This window comes from Equus quagga, chromosome 16 (genome assembly GCF_021613505.1).
Source record: "Equus quagga isolate Etosha38 chromosome 16, UCLA_HA_Equagga_1.0, whole genome shotgun sequence".
Taxonomy (NCBI): domain Eukaryota; kingdom Metazoa; phylum Chordata; class Mammalia; order Perissodactyla; family Equidae; genus Equus; species Equus quagga.
The window spans coordinates 68,727,568-68,751,082 of NC_060282.1; the positions used below are offsets into that span (position 1 = coordinate 68,727,568).

Here is a 23,515-nt window from a genome sequence, read left to right on the forward strand (position 1 = left end):
TAGCAGATTATAAAAAAGTTTAACATATATTTTCTTAAAACCACATACTTTGGAGTTTGGTATTTTTCCTTTTGAAAAATGCCATCTCTATAGATAATGAAAAATTTCAACAGCACATTTTGCTAAGCAATTTTGAGGTTCTAAACGACTAATAAACTGAAACACTTCTCCTATATATTTGAAAAGGTATAGACAGGCGGAACAAAGGAAGTAAGAGTGATTTCCCTTATTGGGTTATTTTAGACCACTCCCACTTCACAATGAGCCCCAGATAAGTGAGGTGTATGGGCTGCGGAGTTGTGCACTCTGCCATGGACCCTTCAAAAAACTTCTGCCCTTACTGTCTCTCCTCACTAGTTTGAACCTCAATCTCTATAACAGAACAAACAACATTATACACAAAGAGGGAGTTCGAATTTGTGTTATTTTCTTCTCTAAGCGAGAGCAATAAAGCCTAAAGGAAAATAAACACAGCGGAGTTTCAGAGCCCTCTGGGTTTCGTACGTGTGCATCTGAGGAGCCCCTCCTATCTATCATGCCAAATCCTGACACCTTCTTGGTGCAGAATGACAGGAATGTCCCTCACCATCGCGGCTATTCTGGGGCAATAAAACACTCCGAAAGGCATTCTATCCCACCACCGTGATTTCGTGATGCCTCCCACCAGCTCCAAGGACCAGCATGAAAACAAGACTACTTTGAATACACTACGATAATAAACCAACCAAGATTTTTAATATGCTCAAATCCCAAACTCATTTCTCCAAAGGAAGGGAATCACAGTCCTTACAAGTCTTAATTTCTAACTTCCATGTGGCATAGACAGACCTCTCCACTTCTAACAAACACTTGTATATTTTAGAGAAAATACTAGATAGTGGAGGTGAAACATGGGTAAAGAGGGTCACTACCTGCAACTCTTTAGAATCACTGGGACTGAGTTATTACGGAAAGCTGGGTTTTCCTCAAAGCTGAAGCTTAACCAGTTAAACGGCTCGATTTAATTTTAATAGTTTTTGTGTTTGAAAATCTTTTGCATCTCCTTCCCTCAAACATATTGCTAAACAAAATTTCATTTTCTGTATATGACTCAGTCTCAAAAGTACAAACACAGTTTCTTGTTTTCTGTGGTAGATGGAACTATAAGTCTATATCGCATGGGATGTGGGGGTCAATGAATAGCGATGCCAGCAACAGGTCCGGAACTTGTATTTTAAAAAAATATAACTAAAAGTTTGATTTTAAGTCAGACGCCTCTTTTATATATAAGGAGAATAAAGCTTGCTTATGGCAAACTGGGCAGATACTCTGTGAAACTGGTCAGTAAATCAAAGGCTGAAGCAGTTTCTCTGACGTGGTTTTCTTACTCTTAGTACATGCATGGATGTGTGCACACACACACACATGCACAAACTCACACACAACACTTCCAATTCACTCGAGCTGTCAGTGTCCTTTGACTGGCGAGCAGCACTGAGAGCACTGTTGACATTATCTATACAATTGACCCCGGGGTCTCCAGGCACCTTTTGTCCATCCACACTCATCCATTCAGCTAGCTCATCTGCATAAGGTTTGCCAATGGCGTGTGAAGAAAAATCCTCCAAAACTTCTTCCAGAAACACTGAGGCTAACCCTGAAAGCAGGAAGTGTCAAAAACTAATAGCAAGGATTTCCCTTCCTCAGGGTGAACAAACATTTTGTCTTTCTCAGTTAAACTTAAGTTTCTAATCTTTCCTGGATGTACAGAGAGATAATTAAAGCAGAGACAGAATTTTCTAGCAATTTTGCAGTAAAGGCTAAAGCAATCAAATTTCCCAATCCCTGAGGTTTTACTTCATGGGCTTTCAGCATTCGTGCATGTAAAACAAAAATCCAGTCCTGGTTTGGCTTAAAACGGCATGTGCTGGATTCATGGAAGCCTGCCATGGCAGAAGCATGGAATGGCGCAACCAGAAGTCGAGAAGGATCACCTGAACCGAACGAGGGCACCAAAGCTGGCCTGGTTCACAAGGCCAGGCAGTGACAAAATGCCCACAAATTACCAAATAAGTCTGTTCCTTAAGTGCCTTGAAAGTGTTAAAAGTACAGACAGTGTTCAGAAGTGAGTTCTGTAAAAAAATGTTTTCCAGAGTTTGATGTGCTCGTATTTGTGACTACTTACAAAGCTAGCTGTGTAATGCAGCGTCTCAGTTATTTAAAGAGCAGATCTGCCCTTCAGGAAACATACACTTCAGGCAGCTACATATTTTTTTTGCTAGTCTTCTATAAGAGTGACCCCTATAGGTGATATAATTCAAGGATATTACAACAAGGCAGGGTCTGGTAGTTCTAAATCATTCTCCATTTTGATGCATTCGCCAACATTTTCAGCTTCTTAGCTTTTAAAGTCATTGTTAGGGTTGTTGTAAGGATTAAATGAGATAATATACGTAAAATAATTAGAATAGTCCTTGGCACATATGAAGAGCTGTTATTTTATTTTGTTGCACGAGCACTAGAATTTTCTATCTCTATATAGCATAGCTCGTCACATGCCTATCTTCTTCCCTAATCTTGATTTCTGAACTAAATAATTTGGCATTTAAATGGCTGTTCCCTCCTCTTTTTCCACAGGTTCTTCTCACTCAGAGTAGAGACATGACTGTGGGGTCTTTCTGTGAATCCCACTGCTCCCACTCCCCAACAGTCATCACACTGTTGCCAATGCAGCTTTTTCTTTCTTCTGATTGTCTTCATCACGTTCTTGGCTGTTTCCTCTTGTTTCTCCCATTAATTTTTGTATCATGTACAAATAGCCTGACCTTTATTGACAGTGATTTTCCTTTTTTGCCAGGACATTAGTTAGATCCGGCTCTTATTTTGCTATGCTTATTTGTTTATTGGGTTCTTAGAGTTCTCTTTACTGGTAATATGTAGATAATATTATGTGTATATTAAATTTTTAATATATGGTTCACTTTTTTTTCTCCTGGGAAGTGGGAGGGAGGAGTATTTAGATAATGCTTCCTAATTTGGCATTATTTCAGAAAGTTGGGCCATAATAATAATTATAAAGAAATAGTAACCACATCACTAGCACGAGGAGAGCAATAAAAATGAAAGCAACCATTTTGGTCTTTACTATGTGCCAGATGTTGGTCAGAGTGATTTACATGGATAATCTCAATTAAATTTCACAACACAACTGTGGCAGTAGATAATATTATGCTCACATTAGAGATCAGGAAATGGAGATGTGAAGAGTCAAGCCCCATGCTGAAAAGGCTCACAGACAGCAACGGCAGGGCTGTTCAACAGGCAGTTTGACTCTAGAACCATTACCCAGAGTGCAAGATGCCACTGTACCTCTAGTCCAGTCCTTCTACATCTCATAGAACCAAAGAGGTAATCACCATAAATTTTCTTCTTTCTTCTTTTTTTTTTTGGTGAGGAAGATTGGCCCTGAGTCAACACCTGTTGCCAATCTTCCTCTTTTTACTTGAGGAAGATTGTCCCTGAGCTAACATCTGTGCCAATCTTCCTCTATTTTGTTTATGGAATGCCTCTACAGCATGGCTTGATGAGCGGTGTGTAGGTCCGTGTCCGGGATCTGAACCCATGAACCCTAGGCCGCTGAAGTGAAGTGTGTGAACTTAACCACTATACCACCAGGCTGGCCATAAATTTTCTTTAAATTATTCAGCATAACACAGAGAGCATACATAGCACATTTCAACTGTTGGAGTCATCTGGGTTACTAGAATATTTCTTCTAGTATTATGAAATCCTAATATTATGAAACTCTAGTAGCTAAATCACTAAAGAACTAATGATCATACCTTATATTTTAAAGGTGAAATGATCTTTTAGAAAAAGATAGGTAAAATACTTCCAAATCACTAAAATATATATAATCTCATCCAGGACTCTAAGAACTTTTAATAGCTATAAGATGAGACTGATACAAGCAAAAATCACTGTTATTCATTAAGGATAACAGAATCTGGAGTATTTTGAAAATAATTTTAGATACTGTAGAAATTTTTATATTAAAAAAGACATATTGAAAAGACACCCACAGGTCAATAGACTCCCACAATTGAGTATACAAAATCATAAAATAATGGTGAAGCATTTTTCATAATGCCTTTAATATTTTATAAATATATAGTAATCAGAATTTATCCTAATCTAGCCATAAGGAATCTATAGCATATTATATATCATTATCCATCATCATATTAGCAAGTTTCAAGTTAATAGCATATTATTATCTGGCTTCACATATGGAAGTCACATTATATTCAACAATCTAAAATTGAGTGAAGTGCCATTCACTTCACACGGGTAGAAATACCCATATGAAATAATACCTCGGTCATGGAAAATGGGTTCTAAAATCTTGTGGGAAAGACCATTCACCAGGGGACCCACAAAAACACAAAAAAGCTTTAATGCAATCTCCAATAGGCCCAGTTGAAATCTATGGCTAGAAAAGCAATGCTATATTTGGTGTTACACATGCCCTTACTTCTTTTTTAAAATATAGAGTTTTTTTCTCCTCCAAGGTAACTCTGTTTCCCCCTTCTGCATTTCCATTCTTTTCTCCACTCTAACATGACGCTCTACTCTGATTGCTGGCGAGTCCTCTCAAGAACTGTTTCTGCCACATAAGCTTTTGATCTGAGAGGAGAGTAAGATAAAAATAACTCTCAAGTGCAATATTTCTCGAACTGTCTGAGGTGTAGGACCAGCTTTTTCCACTAATCCTTCCCGGACTGACAATTTAGCAAAATACAATAGTAATGTATTCCTAAAAGAATAAAATGAGAAAAGAAAAGACAGAGAGAGTGCCATTTCTTACAATTATTGTTTGATTTAACCAACATAAAATTTACTATTGACCTATTATGAAAGTTTCTAAACGCTTCATCTGCAATTTCCGTACTTGGCTCAGTAGGGACTGGTAACCAAGACGCCCAGGAACCACACATTAGGTAGCTCTCCTCTTGGAGAAGGTGCTCATCTGTTTCCCTGTGACCTTTAGCACCTGCGTCTCCTCAAGGAGACCCGGATGCCCAGTGCAGAATGGGACCTATCATGGCGCCCTACTTCCCTCAGAGCTCCCGGAGGACTCCGCTCACAACTGTATCATTTATTTGTTTGCTTGTCTACTGTCTCTCTCCTTGACAAGAATGCAACCTCTACGAGCAAAGAGACCTTGTTTGCTTTATCATCCGTTTTATTACTAGAGCCTAGGAGTATTAAATTCATTACTGAAGTCTCTTCATCACTTTTTATTCTTTTTATCTTTTTACTCAGCTGATATTCAGCACATGTAGAAACGTAGTTCTTCTCCAGGGTGCTTGTTTTGGAATCAAGCACATAAGTAACATCCTTATAAGACAGGGCTTTGTTATGTCAAAGGCAAAACCAAATCTAAAAAAGATTAATACATCCAATAAAATTTTAGCTTCCTTACAGGAAAAAAAAACCTTTAAAAACAATGAGTGGAAATATACCTAAAAAACATTACAAATGTTTAAGAATCTTATGATAGGAAATAATGAGACAAAGATGAACACCACCATGGAAGAAAAGAAAAAATGTTTATCTTCTCAATTTTTAAAAAATATGTATGAAAACAACAATAAAATATTGTACCTAACAAAACAATTTTTTAAAGTAAAATATTTAATGTGTTCACTCTAATACACAGCCCTTCCTTGTGTAAATATATAACAAATCCTTAAAAGACTCTAAAACAGTTTATCTAACAATTCCACACTTAAATTTACCCAAAGGAAATAATTAAGGAAGCATATATTTATAACATTGTTCTAGATGTCCAGTAATACGCAGGTTACTTAAATAAGATATATCTATTAAATCATGCAATCACTAAAAGGATGCTGCTGTGGAACAGAATTTATTGATGTGAAAAGATATTTACAACATATTTGTTAGCGAAGATAGCAGTTGCAATAGTATATTATATGATATGGTCCCATGCTGTATATCTAGAAGAATCTATATCAAAGTGATAATAATAAATGTATAGAATATTTGATTATAATTATTTTTATGTCTCTGTATTTTCTCATTTATCTGCCGCAAAGAAATATTTTTAACATAATGAAGAATAAGATAAAAGGGGCAAAGAAGATAAAAACTGCCAAAAGAATCTCTTCAATCAAAAAGTAGCCACAGTGATTTAATTCAACTACGGCTTGGCACTATTAAGAGGCTGAATATGATTTGTTAAACTGATCTGCAGTAAAACAAGATATTAGGAGAATGTTTAAATTATATGAGAACTATTTTCAAGTATTTTATAGACACATTTCCATGATAATCTGTTAATTACAGTGGTACCTATGTATTCCTGAAAACTGCTTTGATAACCTAAACTTTCAGCTGTTGTTCCATTTGACCTGCACTTATGTTTTGACTATAGTTTCAAAATCAGAACCCAGGGACCGGTAATTGAAAGCAGCATCTTGACGATGCATTGAGTGGCTGCCCAATTTGGTAGGTCATTTAGTCAACACACATCACACACTCTAATTCTAGAGCTGTGATAATGAAAATGAAGAACACAGCCCTTTTAGAAGGGTTGGTTGGCCATACCAAGTGCCAGACTTTTTAGCATATATCGCACCACAACCTCTTACATCATTGACTTTCTTTTCATTCTTTTTTAATTGGTAGAAGCAAAGGCAGAAAACTTCAACTTCACAAGAATTTTAGCGTTTTTTGAAAAGAACTTGGGAGATCTTTCAGTCTAACCCCTTGATGTTATCAATCTGAAACTTTCCGCCCAGAGAGCAATGAAGTGAAGAAAATGGAACTAGAAGCAGATGTCTAGCCTCTATGCCCAGTCCACTTTCCACCATTATCCACTGCTTCCACAGAACATCAAATTCTACTTTAGAACGCACAGGGTTAACGAAAAGAGCAATGTCAGCATGCACACAGACCTTGCATCTGGTAGCTGTATGGTGCTTGTCCAGGTTGAGGGGTACCAAAGCTTGTGCCATAGCTGAGAAATCCTGTCTGTCCAGGCGACTGAGACTGTGACAATCCACCTTCAGTCTTGATGCCTGCCCACAATGCACCTAAATCAGTTAGTGATAGCTTATCTATTTGTTCATTTGCAAAAGCTGGTAAATATACAAAAACACTCCCACAGCTGTTCAGTCACAAACGCTTCCCAGGATTATTTCAGTAATCAAGGGAACACATGCTTAGAGTGAAATACCCCAAACTGTAACTTCTATTTTTTAAAAAAATAGGCTTATTACAGATTTGAAGGCCTATTCACGTTGTGCTTTGTTGCTGTTTTTTTGAATTCCATTTTCTATAAAATTTAATTCCAGTGATATCATTTCTATACTTACTTTTGTTGCTTTACAAGAGTTTAAGATCATCTCCTTTATAGTTAAGAAATGGTCAGAATTAAACTTTAGCTAAGCTATTCCAAAAGTTGCTATGTTGATTAGTGTCATAATTAGAACACTTTTTTCCAAAAATTATGATTGGGGTCTCCAGCCTCACAGAATTCTTTTCTTCTTTTTTTTTTTTCTTATTCTTTCTACCACAAAGCTGACTTTAGTACATAACTTATTTTGAAGTCAGAGGAAGCAATACTGGGCACAGAACTAAGCAACACAGGGGAAAAGTTTCTCCCAAATATCCAGATCCCACCAGAAAGCAAGCACAAAGGAAGCAGAATATTAAAGAAGTGAATCCTGTACAACCATAGTGATTTATACGCAAGTGAAGTTGACCAGAAGTTCCCTTTTGTCCCTGGTAGTTTCAAGTATTTATTCAAATATAATTGTTTGAAAAGTAGTCCGAATTACACTTTCTTTTTATCACGTTGTAATATAAAAATAATGTATTCCTGGCCCTAAATACTTTCCAAAGCGCCAGGCTGACAACTCAACTCTGGGACTCAGGTTTGGCAGTGTTGCTGCACAGGCTCAGCCCTGGATCATAATTAAAGACAGCCATGAAAGTTAACAACTGTCCCTAATTCCCACAGAAGGAGGGGAAGAAAACTTCTGCCAAGGGAATTCACATTTTTGAATAATTTTACTTTGCACTTAAGATAAACGGTATCTTTGGGATCTAGACTACAGAGTAGTCTCACTGTTTATTTCCATTTTAGGGGAGTTTCATGAGCAGAATAAAGTTAGGTAACTTTCCGAAGGCAGTGGAAGAATCTGACTCTTGGCCGAGAAAGCCTACTCTAATTCCTGGAGTATCTCGAAATAACCTCACCATGACCTTAACATTAAGTCTTAACAGAACCTTAACATTTTAAAAAATATGACTTTCTCTCTACAGGCAATCAAGCCAATGAATAACCCACACATATAAATGGTCCCTGGAAAAACATCTGCCCAAGACAGGTGGCTTGATGGTTCTAGAAACTCCCTCTTGGTGATTTTTCCAGTAGGGATTTTCTCCCTTCTCTAGAGCATTTGAGGCTATAATGATCTGCTTCCAGTCTTCACCTGTATCACCTCTGTTTTTAGCCTGGAGGTTCAAGATGGGAATCCTTGCGATAAGAACAGGTGAGGAAGGCAGGAAGAGGTAGCGAAATGTCCATAACCACACCTATCTCCATGGTTTCTACTCACAAGCTGGCAAACTCATCTCATTGGTCAACACCAAGCAGATCCACTGAAGAAAGAACAGTAGGAGATCTCCTTCCCCACTGATCTATTCTTACTATGAAAAGATTTGCCTATCTTTTCTTACAGGGTCTAAGTAAAAAGTCAGGGGGCACAAGTCCTTGGAGAAAGTCTTCTAACACCATCAGGACCTTGACTATCAGCAGTTAAAAATCTGAAACTATGTGGTCTGCCTTCATGGGCAAGCAATGGAGAGAAGGCTGCCGTATTTTTCAGTGCACTAGCCCAAGAAAAATAGAATGCCTGGTCAGAAGCACTGGGGACATCTCCTTGTCAGGAAAACGCTAAGGACTCAGAATTATTCCCAGGAGATTTATAAGTATGGAAGATCCTGGGATCAAAGTCCTTTACACTGAGCCTTACTCTCACCACCTCCTCAATCTCCATCTATCACATTAAAATCCCCATCCTCACTCTACTCCTTCTGATTCTATTCTCAGAACCTCTGCTCCTCTCACCCTCTGGAAACAGCCACTTCAGACAGCAGGGACATTCACTAACGATGAATGGCACCTTCCCATGGTAGCATTGGCAGATCTACAGTACTTTACTATTGTCTGCACTGGAAAATACATTTACACTTCAAATAACCAGCTTACAAATAAATTTTGAGAATATAAATTGGGGACTGCCTTAATCACATTAGAGAATTGAAGCTATGCAATTCGAATCACAGATCCTTTCTCCTCTTTTAGCAAAAGAGTAGTTTAAAACTAAATTACATACAAATTTGATTTATAGCTAATATTTATTTTGAGAACCCTTGAATAAGTTATAAAAATGAAAGATAATTTTAGAAAGTCCATTTTAAGGCTGTTTCTAAAGTCTGATTTAAAAATATCTAACTAGATAACATTCAGTTCTGATAGTTTTGGAATAAAACTATAAAGAGTGAAGTCATATATAATTTAGATTTTAATTTCTATATGTTTTATAAGAAATTTATATATGGTCAATTTGGTTTGGGGTAAAGACAGAATGAAAAGGAATAATTTACCCTCTAATTACTAATGAAATGCTCAAAGAACATTATTTCTTTCAATATACTGCAGAAAAGAATATTACAAAACAATAGTGGCAGCAGAAGCATAATTAGAATGTTGGTAACAAAAATTCTGTGTAATTCTGTACTTATTCTACCAGTGCTTTCCTCAAACTTACATGTACTTTTTTTCGATCACTAGGTTTTGTTTTTTTCTTAATAGAATGCCAATAATCCCTATTTTTTCCAAACAAATCACAATTTGTTTACAATTACAATCGCAATTCAATTGAAGAAAAAGTATTTTGAAATTCTAAGATTTTTTAAAGTTAAACTTTGGGGTTTTGCTGGGTTCATTTTTAATTTACAGGTATTGACCCTGTAACAATGGAGTTAAATTACACCATGAGCTTTAAACATTTCCTGGTTTGTCTCTTTAAAGTGCGGCCCAAGCCCTGGTATATAGATCTCTTTTACTTTATTTTTATTTTCTTTCTTTTTTTTTTTTTTTTGAGGAAGATTAGCCCTGAGCTAACTACTGCCAATCCTCCTTTTATTTGCTGAGGAAGACTGGCCCTGCGCTAACATCCATGCCCGTCTTCCTCTACTTTATATGTGGGACACCTACCACAGCATGGCTTTTTGCCAAGTGGTGCCATGTCCGCACCCGGGATCTGAACCTGCGAACCCCAGGCCGCCAAGAAGCGGAACGTGTGAACTTAATCACTGTGCCACCAGGCCAGCCCTTAGATCTCTTTTTTTAATGGTTGATAATGCTGACATTTGATAATACTGCCACCTTCAAGTTGAGAGCAATAGTTTGTTGAATTCTGTGTATGCTTCCCTAATCATAGCTTGGCATCTGATAAATAGGAAATGAATCTTTACTCCAAAAGACTTCATTCACAGACATTTTATCACAAATATGCACCAAAATACTTTGGATTCCAGAGCCAAGTGCTCAAATGGCAATTTAAGAATTGAGATATAATTGGAAAAAAATAAGAGCAAGACAGCATACAAACCAAGCAATCAATTTGCCACCTCTGACCTCAAGATAAGTAACCCCTTGTTCTTATAATGCTCATTAGAAACAATCATATTAAAAATTTAGACGCAAAAGGTGATAACACTTTCTAAAGTGGCCCCAGACGACAGTTGGAGTGCCACTCCTGTGAAACATTCACACACCCAGGCACGCCCACCAGATAATGCCACCACTAACACAGCGGGATTACTCACCATAGGAGGAGATTCCGTAGGGCTGTCCTGGCTGTGGGTATGCGGCATACGCTGTAGCTTGTTGCATTCCTGTGGTAAACTGTGTTTGCCCATATGCAGCCATAGTTTGTGAGGAAGGGGTAGGGAGAATATGTGGGTATGGTCTGCTATTTGTCAGAAATGACAGAAAATAGAAAGCCCATGCATTAGATGGAAACATGCAAGGTAACTGAGTAACACCACATCACAAAATCCAGTTCAAGACTGTCTCTTCAAGTATAACTTTCCAACATAACATACCAAGTACTGAGACACTTCAGTGTCTCTACTAGGCGATGCTCAAAATAAATTTGCATAAATACATTGACGTCTGTACGAAATGCACTTTAGTTTAAATTAAGATGTAACATATGGGCACAGGACATGATTTGAAATCAGGTAAAAAGACTACTCAGAAAAGTTATTTATTGATTAAGAGAAAATACATCTTACTTGGAAGGGTAAATCTGTGGTGGGGAGAATTGATGAGTTGGTCTTGGGCTGAAGCTACTGCTCCCAATTGCTGGAAAAAAAATAATGCACAATAATCAAAGCAAAATATGCATAAAGCATTGAATAGTTTGAATGATAGTTTGACCACGTGAAATGGCAGATGTCTGACCCTTGTGGCCTGCAGAAATGGCAATTTCCTGTGGTCAGCCTAACAGAAAGTTAAACTATATTGAGGAAGCTATAGGAACGAATTAAGTGGTTCTAATTTTAAGTTAACTCTTAGAAAACATAGTCACAATCGTCTTAAATACCTGTTCGCATGTTGTGATCGGTTTTACAGTGGCGATACTTTAAGAGCACAGAGTCCTGGCTACTGTTTGGAAAGATATGCTGGGGGAGGGGGATGAAGTTGAAATGCAGGGCTGGGCAGGACCCGAAAGGTCATCTGGGCTGTTGTTCACGCTCAACGAGAACACACACCTGAGACCATGGCCCGGAAACACGGTCTAATCTTCTCTCAGGTGAGGAAAACTAGGACCGATCCTCATTTGCCTGCACTGATTTAGCAAGGTTTTTTAGTAAAAATGCATTCCTGTAACTATCTTGAATTTCTCAAGTTGCAAGCTAAGCCTGTTTTTTCTTGTGCTGAGGCAGGCGCTCCTCTGTCTCTTAGTTACATGTGTTCAACGTCAGGGTCCAAGTACAAAGTTTTGTTTTTGTTTTTCTTAAAGAGGTTATTTAAGCGTTCAAGCAGAATTTCACTTCTTTTTAATTGCACATACTTGATTCAACATGTCTCAGAAATGCACTCAATTCTCCTATCAAATGTTCTTCTATGTTCACTCTGAACTAAAGAAGCAAAAATTCATTTTTGCTAATATACGGCCACAAAATGGTAGCTCTCAGCTTCTTCCATTGTGAGTAAGGGCTATCTATCTATGTGTATATATACCTCTACACACATTTACATTTATATTTGCATACATATATACCCACAGTTATCTATATATTTTTTTTCTTCCCTCAAACTCTCTCTAGCCTCTATCTGGCTAAGATGCATATCCTTCAGGTACAATTGTTATGTTATACGCTTATTTTCTTTTTCCACTAATAATCACTTTCTTCAGAGGCTCTCTCATTTATTAACTGCATTCTGCATTAAAACCCTTCATAAGGTTCCATGCACTCTAAGTTTTACATATTTTTCATGATGACACACCAGTTCATTTATGATTCTCCAATTTTCCAGCTTGTGTCTGGGAGAAAGTGGTCGAGTCGAAGTAGAATCTCAAAACCTATGAACAATCCTTTCCTCGGCAAGCAAAGAGGCCGAACCCAGCAACAATATAAGAGGTCTGGATCGCCACTGCTCTTGCAGGCTGCCTGACTTCAGCCTTCTGGCCGTCAGTCTGGCAGAGACGAGTCCATATTAAAGAGATGGCAGGCCAACCTGGCTGGGGTCCCCCGTCTTTTGGCACATGTTGAGTCACTACTCTGTTCCAGGCACTGATGCTGCAGATGCAAACATGCAAAGACAAGTGCTGTCTGTCACACGTGGGGAGGCCGCCACACAAACAGGAGTGGGAGGATTAGGCAAATACAGCAGTCTATAGAAGGGGGGGGGGGGGTTAGCGAGAGAACACAGACTACCACTTGCCCAGGTCATCTGCGACTACAACCTTTTCTACTCCCCTTTTCTAAGAGGCCAAGGGCAAAGGAGACTTCTCCAGCAGAGTTGCTGGAGAAGTAATATCTTCCCTGGACAACTGTAGTTAAAAATAAGCTTTAAGGGGGTCAGCCCTGTGGCCGAGTGGTTAAGTTCGCACGCTCAGCCTTGGTGGCCCAGAGCTTTGCCAGTTCGGATCCTGGGCGCAGACATGGCACCACTCCCCAGGCCATGCTGAGGTGGCGTCCCACATGCTACAACTAGAAGGACCCACAACTAGAATATACAAGTGTGTACTGGGGGGCATTTGGGTAGAAAAAGCAACAACAACAACAAAAAAGGAGCTTGGCAACAGTTGTTAGCTCAGGTGCCAATCTTTAAAATAAATAAATAAATAAATAAATAAGCTACGAAAAAATGAAACTACAACAAAACCAAAATCCCAATGCCACCTGAGGATGGGAGCCACAGAAATCCCTTTTATTCTTTTTTAGTTCTATCCCTGTGCTTTTCAAACTGAGGTCACAACCCACAGAAAGATCATGAACTCAGCTTAGCAGGTTGCACCCAGCAAGTTTTTACAAACAAACAGAAGGACAGAATAGATGATATCAGGGTTATTACACAGGGTAAAGTAAATTCTGGGAAACTTTGATTTAGATTCTATGCATCGTGTATGTGTGTCCACATGAACAAAGAGATTTGGGAGGCTGCAGACTGTGATAATTAAGCACAGGTTCTGGAACCAGAATTTAATTTCAGCTCAGACTGAAGTTCCAACTTTTCTAGTTGGTCTTAGTCAAGTTATTTGATTCCTCTAAGCCTTGATATGTTCTTGTGTAAAATGACAGCAATACCGCTCCCTACACTTCACAGGACTGCCGTGAAGACTAAAGGAGATAACTGACATAAAGTGCATAACACAATGTGCAATAAGTGTTTATTATCTTAGATTCCCAGATTCCTACTATCTTTGGCCCCAGAATTGCCCTTCCTTCTGTGTTTTTAATTCTACTCAATGGGCAGTATCACTATTTGTCCGGCAAAATGCTTAAAAGCAGGATTCTTTGCCCCATTTTACATATGGGGATAGAACTTGAAATGTCCACGCAAATAAATGGGAAAGCTGGTGCGTGAACGCACGTCTGCCTGAGTCTTTCCACCAAAACATATTATCTCCTGACCTCCTACACAGAAACGAGACACCTCAAAATTATCCTATCTTTTAACTCTATTTCATGACTCTCAAACCACCCATCCCAAATCCAGAAATTGCTTGTGGATCTGTCGTGCATACTCCATTCCCACTTTCCTGTCCTGGTCAGATCCTCATTTTGTCTCACCTGGACTACCGCCGCAGCCATCTGGCTACTTTCCCTGTGTTCCACCCAGGGACAGCCACCCATGCCCCTTGCCCTGTCACTCCCGCTACCACTGTGATCTTTCTTAAATGGAAACCTCTTTATGTCCATTTTCCAGCTTACAGTCTCTGAACTGCACTCCCATTGTCCTTAAGAAGAATTCCAAAGTCCTTGGCAGAGTGTACAGAGGGAGTCAAGCTTCCACCCCAGCCGCCCCAGGGTTTAATAGTATGTAGCCTCGCCGAGACTCGAGGCCACCCTACACACCGTGCATTGTCACGTCTGTCTTGGTTGTTCTTCACCCCAGAACCATCTGTCTTATGATGCTCTTCTTTCCCCTGCCTCACAAACACTTACTCCTCCGTGGGACTAAAGCATCATTTTCTCTTTAGGATAATGTCTTCCTTCTCGGTACTTTCTTGGGATGTTGTACACACTGGCACTCAGCACTTACCACAATGCATCACGGTTAGTGTATGTAGCCTACAGATGCGAGTTTCCTCTGCTAACCAGCAGCTTCTGGGGCCAAGGACCTCCTACTCTCCTTTGTTTCCTTGGCACTTGGAGGTCCTGACATATGGTAGGTAATCAATAAACAGTATTTGTTCAACGGGAATGTGAGATTTCGGTCATAAGCAGAGTAGATTTTTTTAAACCATAATGACGTGAAGGATGGTTACATTATTTTGTTATTTATAAACATACATAAAGAACCTGATTCAGCTCTTTGGCAATATAAATTGGAGTGAATAGTGTTCCTTAAGAAATATGTGTGAATAAGAACCCAGGATGCTGCCCAAGCATCCTGCTCCTACCTACCTATGTGCACCTAAAATTAATGAATATTTAATGCATATAATAAGCCATATCTTTTGGGCTTTCTCTAAATCCAAATCCTTGCAATCTCTGTGTGGCCTAAAGTCAAGAAGCCTCCATTTTATACTCAGCTACTTTTTCTCTTACTTGCCTAAAACACCTTTAATTTTTAAAATAATAATCTAGAAACTCAGATTAGTCTTAATTTCACAGGACTAGAATCACCTAAAGCAAAAAGAATGCTCCCAGACCACTTACTGAGGTAAATAAAATGGTTATCTTATTAGTAAACTCTAAATTACACATTTCAGAGCTTTGGGAACATAAGGACAACTAATACCTTTATTTAAAACATAAAATGTGTTTTAGCATATTTGTTTCCTATTATTTCATTCTTTCCCCTACTTCTAACATGTAAGTTAAAGCAGCTCCCCAAATCCTATTGTAGGAAGGGAGAGGAGACCCCACGATAAATGATATTCACAAGCTTGAGAAGCCGCTGGGAAGGTGAGTAGAAATCTCAGAGTTAGCCAGTCCTCAGTTCACCGCTTCCCAGACACCCATCTCACTGACGTCAGCCTCATTTCACTGGACAATCAGGAAAAAAGCCTAGAAGTAAGTTGTGATTCTTCTCTTTCCCTCAAACCCTTTAATCATGAGTCCAGTCAGCTCTCCCTTCAGAGATCCCAAATCTGACAACTTCTCACTTCCTCTCGTCTACCACCCTGTTCCAATCACCAACACTGTGGCCACCAGAGAACGGAAGTCTAGGACACTCCCACCTCACCTCACCTTCCTTTCCTCTCTCCTCCACTCCTTTCCCCTAAAAGAATCCCGGCACATTTATTCTTGCCTCAGTGGCTCTTCTAAGAAGGACATGGACTAACAACATAGCCATCTTTCATCTGAACCAGGGAAACGTTGATCTCCTTCCTTCTCCTTACCCTCTCCCCACTCTTCTCCCATACAGCATTTTCCACACGACCAACAGTGATCTCTTAAAAATATAAACTGGATCATGTCACAACGTCCCCTTGCCTTCAACTCCAATCCCCATTATCCTCCTATTACATTTAGATTAACCCAAACTTATTCCTTCACTTCATTGCGATCTCTGCTCAGATGCCCTCTCCTCAGAGAGGCCTTCCCTCTAAAAGAGATCCCCACCCGCTCTTCCACTATATTCTCTGGTCAGCTTTCATTTTCTTCATAGCACTTTTCACTGCCTATTTACTGACACTACCACTTACCACTTATCTATCTATTACCTGTCTCTCCCGAAAGAATGAAAGCTGTGCAAGGGGGAGGACCTTCTCTACTTTCACTGCTATATTCCCACTGCCTAGAACAGTGTCTGGCGTATGGTAGGTGCCCAATACATAACTGTTGAGTGAATGAATCAGATCTAAAAAGTGACATCTTTTTGTGAACAACTGAAACAATAAAGAAACCATATTTTTCACATGATATCTTTTTCTCCTCTAGAAGCATTCCTGTTCCTACTTCCAATTTTTAGATACCATCAGATATCAACCTTGTGTGATCAATATCATCAACTGGCATTTTATTCAACAAATTTAGACTTTGTGGAAATGGAAGAAAGCAGCAGGCACAGACATTTTGCAATCCCTAAAAACACATTATTTTCAACTCCAGTTGTTCTTAACATTTAAATCATTAAAATACTGCTTTTCATTGGTAAATAATAAATAAGCAAAACATCACTATATTTTGAAAGCTTAATAAACAGCCTTGCAATTTTCAATTCAGCTACATGCCCTGGAAAATCAATGCCTCCCCTCCAATCTCCCCACCCCAGGATACCTGCCAATTTCCCCAGAAGAAAGTGAGCCTTGCTGTCTCCTTACTGCTTTAAGATGCTCGGGTTCCTTGAAGGATGGAGGTAGAGGTAGCTATAACCAAGGTCAGGATGGCTCCATTTCTGCTTTATCCCTGCTGTCTATTTCCTCAGGACACCCAGAACAGTCAGGATGTGAATTTTTGAGCCACCATAGAGAAGGAAGTGGGAGTAGTGACCACAGAGGTAAAGAGCACCTTGGAGTTAAATGCTTGGAGACTGCTTTCTCTAATCTCCTCTTTCTCTTATAAACCCTAAGTCCTGTTCATGGCTACTGAAGCACGCCATGCTTTTTGTAATGAAAGAAGAGAAGGGAAGGAAGATGGAAGAGAAGGAATATGTAAGAGAAAGGAAGGGAAAGAGGATGGAAGGGAAGGGAAGGAAGACAGAAGGGGGGAAGGAGGAAGGGAGGAGGAAGGAAGGGAGGAGGAAGGAAGGGAGGGAAGGAAGGAGGGAGGAAGGAGGGAGAAAGGAAGGAGAGAGGAAAGGAAGGAGGTAAGGGAGGAAAAAAAGAAAAAGAAAATCTAGGACAGTAAATGAATGTCCATCCCCATGGTGCTCTGTGCTTCCTATGCCTTGCCCCAATTCCTCAGCTCCCTGGATCCCTTCCTCTGTGTCCAACACAGAGAATCAATCTACGGAAAACAAGATCCTCTCTAGCTTCAGTCTTTCATCAAACTATCCCTCCACCTTCAGCTAAGCCCTTCTCTGAGGCCCTTGCTTCTCCTGCATATCTTTTCCAAGTAGAGGCTGCTCATTCTCTCAGATTCCAGATATCACAAAGACCTGAAAACATATCCTCCTTGCTGCCTCTTCCAAACCCTTGTTTTTCTGCTCTCTCATAAAACTCTTCCTTCTCTGAAGTTTCTGACAACTCTTTAACACTTCCTTGAATGACCAACCTCCTAAACATTGCCTTGCATTTATCAAAAAGTTTAGTATTTGACTGTCTCTCCTGACAAGTCCCAACATTATCTTGGGTTATACACCCAATACTTTTCTCATTCTATCTAGGCCTCAACTCTGGCCTTCTGCTTCAACCATCAAGCTCAAGACCATATCTTGGATCTTTTTTCTTCATTCCACAGTCTCAAATGACAACAGCATTGACTACTTCATTTGTTTACTGAACAAACATTTACCGACCCTCTCTCATGTGCTTGATTCCATGAGGACCACTGGGACTGTTAAGTGTGAACGAGACGAACAGAACCTCTGTTCTCATAGAGCTACAGTTTAACAGGAGGAAAGACAAGGAAAAGTAATTTTAAAAGTAGTGATGAAGGCTGAAGAAGGGAAATACCGAGAATGAACTACAGAAGCACACAGTGGAGGCCTTCCCTGAGTTTTGAGATTAAGGAAGGAACATCTTGTCTTTAATTTTCACCCCTTTATTCCCATCTCACCTGTTCGCCAACCTCATCACGAGATGCAGGACTCCTGACATTTTTATCTTCTCTCAATTTATATCTCTTACCTTCACTTTCTTTCTACCTATCCTGGATACGTGAATAATTATTTTAAACCACTCTTTTACTGATACCCTCAATTCTCTTCCCTCCATATTCTTCCATGCCCTACCTGGAAAATCCTCAACCCTGCATCAGGAGAAATGTCTTTTTACCTGGGGAGCTGAGCCCTTGTAAAGAAAAATCACTCTACCATAAAGGCTGCACATTCATTAGTTCCACCTTTGTTTGGACCTTTGGCTCACCTGTCAATCCTCCTTTATGTTTCTGAACAGCCTCAAACTTTCCAACGCCTCACGACATCTATTTCAATCTTCTCCCTCTCTTCAAGCTCATAAGCCTATCACCACTCTCATTTTGAGTCACTTCGGAGGAAAATGTAGAAGCCATCATTCATTCACTCATTCATTCATGTAGTCATTAATTCATCTAGCAAATCACCTGAGTGCCTAATATATGCCAGGTACTTTTCAGGTTTCGGGGATACAAACAAACAAAACACGACAAAATCCCTGCCATCACAAGCTTACGTTTTGGTGGAGGTGAGAGATTAACCATAAACCTAATACACAAGTAAATGGTAACGTTTGCAAAAGGTTCTAAGTGTTACTGGGTGGGGGGCAGTTAGCACGTCAGAGAGACTGGAGGTCTATAGTGAGAGTTTTGTGACACTGAGTAGGGTGGTCAGGGAAAGCCTCGCTGAGAAGAGGAGATGTGAGCACAGACTGAAGGTGGTGAGGGAGTCAGGCAGGTGAATAGGGAAGTGTTCCAGGCAGAGGGCCTGCCAGCGCCGAGGCCCTGACTGGAGGAAGCGCGGGAAGCAGGGAGGCAGGCAGTAAAGTCTGATGGGGCTTCGAGGCTATTGCAAGGACTCAGACATGAATGGGAGCCCTGGGTAGTTTGAACAGGGGAATCAGGCAGGAATTCCCTCAAGGTGTTGCCTCCTCCTCCCTTCAAACTTATCTGCATTACTTCCCATTCCATCTTCCCTGATGTTTCCATGAAAAAGTTATTCCTTTTCTAGGCTGATCCATTTCTGTTTTGGACTTAAGCCATCCCTGTCCCATCAGGGACCTCCCTCCATCAATTATCCCCAGTGTGCCTACACCTTTAACCTCCAGCTCTACAAAGTTTGTGTTAGCAGCCAAAACCATGCTGACCTTCTGAATACCATCCTCAACCCTACATCCCTCTTTCTAATGGCCCATCTCTCTTCTTCTCCTTCTACCACTTATGTCCTTGAAAGACATTTTTCTCTTCCCTGTCTCCACTTCCTCACCTTATTCATTAAATCATCCATCCACTCAGTAAAATTGATGAACACATACTATCTGCTAGGAACTATGTTGGCGACACAGAACTGGGGCATGTGGGCCAATGGGCACAGGGGGATGCAAAGCCCACTTGTCCACTGGAACTGCTGTAGGCTAAACCCATTGACATTTCTCATTTTTTATTTGATGTAATTTGTCACTAGTAGAAAAGTTGCAAGAATAGTAGAACTTCATGAATATCCTTAACCCAAATTCCCCAAATGATAACATTTTATGACATCAGCCTTATCCTCTCTTCTCTTTCTTTCTATATATGTGTGTATGCACACACATGGACAGCTCACGTTTTGTTGGAGTTGCAGACATGATGTCCCTTTACTCATAAATACTTCAGTGTATATTTCTTAAAAACAAGGAATTCCTTCACCACAATACTGTTATGAAAATCAGGAAAAACAGTGATGTAATACAATATTATTTTCTATAGGTACTTTCAAAAAACTCTCTCTCTTTAAAATTATTAAAATTATTACTTTAAAATTATTACTTTTTAAAAGTATGAATGTTATACAAACGCATTGTAAAAAAATTTAGACAAAAGCAGAAGGAATAACATTCTAATTATATTCCACCATCCAGAGAGAGCCATCATTAATTTTTATACACATACACTCAAATATACACACACATAAATATTTTTTATTTTAAAAAAACTGTGATTATACTGAAAATATTACTCTTTTGTAACATGCTTTTCACTTAATATAGTTAAGATTTTCTCATGTAGTTAAGTTTTTTAAAAAACTATTTCTTTTAAAGATTGACACCTGAGCTAACAACTGTGCCAATCTTCTTCTTTTTTTTGTTGCTTTTTCTCCCCAAATCCCCCCAGTACATAGCTGTATATTTTAGTTGTGGGTCCTTCTAGTTGTGGCATGAGGGACGCCACCTCAGCATGGCCTAACGAGCAGTGTCACATCTGCACCCAGGATCCGAACAGGCAAAACCCTGGGCCGCTGAAGAGGAGCGCGCCAACTCAACCACTCAGCCACCGGACCGGCCCCTAAAAAACTATTTTAAAAGCTGAATACAAATCTATCATTTAGAACAGCTGTTCTCTGAAATTCTTCCTGCTTTCACTTCCAGTTCAACGCTCTCCCTTCTTCCCCAATTACCTGTGTTTCCATTTCATCCTCCGCCTATCTCTTATATACTGGTTTTCCCTGGATTTTGTCTTCAGCCCTGTTATACCCCGCTGGCTTTAACTCTCCCTACTCTTTCGGAATTTCCATTCCAGATTTTTCCTGAGCTCCGACACCTTCAGGTGGCTGTTACTTCATCATCAACATGCCCCAAACCGAAGCCACCGCCCCTGTCTCCATCACGTTCCTCTTGCATTCCTCCATTCTTAACTTCTCTCTGCCTCACTCATTCCCCATGCTCGTTAGTCACCATGACCATAAATTCTATTTCATAAATACATCTTAATCCACCACCTTTCCACATTCATTGCCAGCACCTTATCTCAGGTCTTCAGAACTTCTTGCCCAAGTTAATGCAAAAAATCTCTAACTGGTCTCTCCACTTCAATTCTCCATCCTCCCCTCCATCCTGCCAGTCACGATTCTATATGTGAATGTGGTCTCTGATGCCTCCCACTGCACTCAGTACAGAATACAATGCCATGCAGAACATACATGCCTCTTTAGATTCTGGCCCCTGCCTCCCTCTCCAGCACGCCCCTCACTGCTCACACCGTACACACCAAGAATGCCAAACCATTAGCAGTTCCTCCAAGTTCCACGCCTCTTTGCCTTGGTCTACCCCCATGGAATGCTCCATGTGTCTAGCTCCCTCTCCCCAGCTTTACATGTGCTTTATTCCTACTCATTTTTTTAAGGCTGAGTGCAGGCATCTCCTCCAGGAAACCTTCCCTGACCAGCCCACCCCAACTGCGTCGCTGTTGGGTCCTTCCTGGGTTTTCTTGGGGATGCTTGGGCTTCCCTCTGGCCGTATCAAGCTGTACTGTGATGGTATGGTCATCTTTGCAACCCATTAAGCCCCAAAGTAGGACCATTCTCATATATCTTTGAATCCATAATAGTATCAAGCACACTGCCTAGCATAAGTCAAATTCTAGTAAATGTTTTATGAAAAAAACTGTAACTCCTTTTGTTATTTCCTTACTGCTTCCATCTGGCATCATTAGAATAAAAGTTGAGCATTAACATTTCATTGTATATCTATGTGTAATTCCTTTTCATTGTGGTATGCATTAAATGATCCTGAGAGCTAGATTAAATCAATCACAAATTTATGAAAGTATAGCATTTCCGATTGAGAGGTTTTTACAAACAGAGCAGACAATATGAAAAGCGTTACAACTTAAGAATTACTTCTGATAGAAATAATTTTTAATTGAAATAGTCCAAGCTGGGCAATGTGGCAAATATATAATCATATCCTCACAGTTACTTTGTTATCAGGGTCACTTTCTTATCAGTAATTTCATTATCATAGACCTGAAACTTGGATATTTTGTTTGTTGGAGGCAGGCTTTCTTAATGTGAAAGACTTTGAAAACTAATTTTAGGATGAAAGCTGCTTTACAAAGTCTATTTAATTTAGATCTCTTGTTGACATAATAGTTATTTAAGAGGATGGCTGGGTGAGCCTGCTTACGGGGTATCAGAAGCTAAGTTCTGCCTACCTAAATTTCCGTGATTGGAAAAATCATACAACTGAGAGACAAAGGGAAGGAGTCATTAACATAAGAAGGAGAGTTTAGTAGGAGAAAGGAGAAGAACAAACCCCTTTTGATTTCATCTCCTTTAGAGGACACCAACATTTTCAGCAAACACTTCATCACGCTGAATAAAAACATCACAACTTCAAACATGTGACTGAGAAATGCTATATTCTACAAAATATACATGTATACATGCACACACATATATATATTTGTATATAATAAACTAGGAAAAATAATATTTTGTATCAATGTGAAAATCTAATTTTATTCCTTACCTGAACCTGAGAAATTGTCTAAAGACCCGTCTGCTGTTGTTGAAACTATTTCACTGCTGCTCATTGGCTCTGTTTTAACTACAAAAATAAACAACATATATCATATACCCAATTAATACTTATTTGTAAAAGCACAGTAGGGAAGAGATAACATTCAAAATAGCTACAAGAAAATCATTTAAAAAATCAATCTTTTTGTATTTTAATATAAGTCAAATTAATATTCCTAATAGAATCTTTTTGAAAAAACATTCAAATGTTAAGTTTTTTGTCCCTAGGGAAATAATCTGTGACAAGTTACTCTTTAAAAGAAACACTTTAAACTAAAAGTAGTTAAATTCATTGCTATCTTACATATTTACTAGAGTGCTTATTAATACTCAAAATTTAGATAATGCGGATTTGAAATTATTTCCTTGGATTTGTAGGCATTTGACCAAACAGAGTCAAAATGATAGAACAGAAAGTTTTGAAGAAGGGGGAAATAACACTAGCAGGTTTTCATGATACTCAAGGACAGGCGCACACTTGCACACACACATGTGTACACACACACATGTGCACACACACACTTTCTCAGTTATCCAGCATAGCTGAAAAACAGAGTTCTCAATTTAATGGATTATTATTACTACTCAGCTATATGTGGCTGCCAATTCATCAAT

At 39.3% G+C, this 23,515-nt stretch overlaps 1 protein-coding gene across 1 annotated transcript in view; it reads right to left on the reverse strand.

Annotated features, from left to right (window-relative positions):
• Positions 1 to 23,515, reverse strand: part of EYA1 (EYA transcriptional coactivator and phosphatase 1) — a 161,141-nt gene that overhangs the window by 110,684 nt on the left and 26,942 nt on the right. The window contains exons 4-7 of the mRNA XM_046642243.1: positions 22,851 to 22,928; positions 11,380 to 11,449; positions 10,909 to 11,054; positions 6,963 to 7,085 (exon numbers count right to left, since the gene is read on the reverse strand). Coding sequence (XP_046498199.1) covers positions 6,963 to 7,085; positions 10,909 to 11,054; positions 11,380 to 11,449; positions 22,851 to 22,928 — 417 coding nt within the window. The remainder of the gene's footprint in view (positions 1 to 6,962; positions 7,086 to 10,908; positions 11,055 to 11,379; positions 11,450 to 22,850; positions 22,929 to 23,515) is intronic.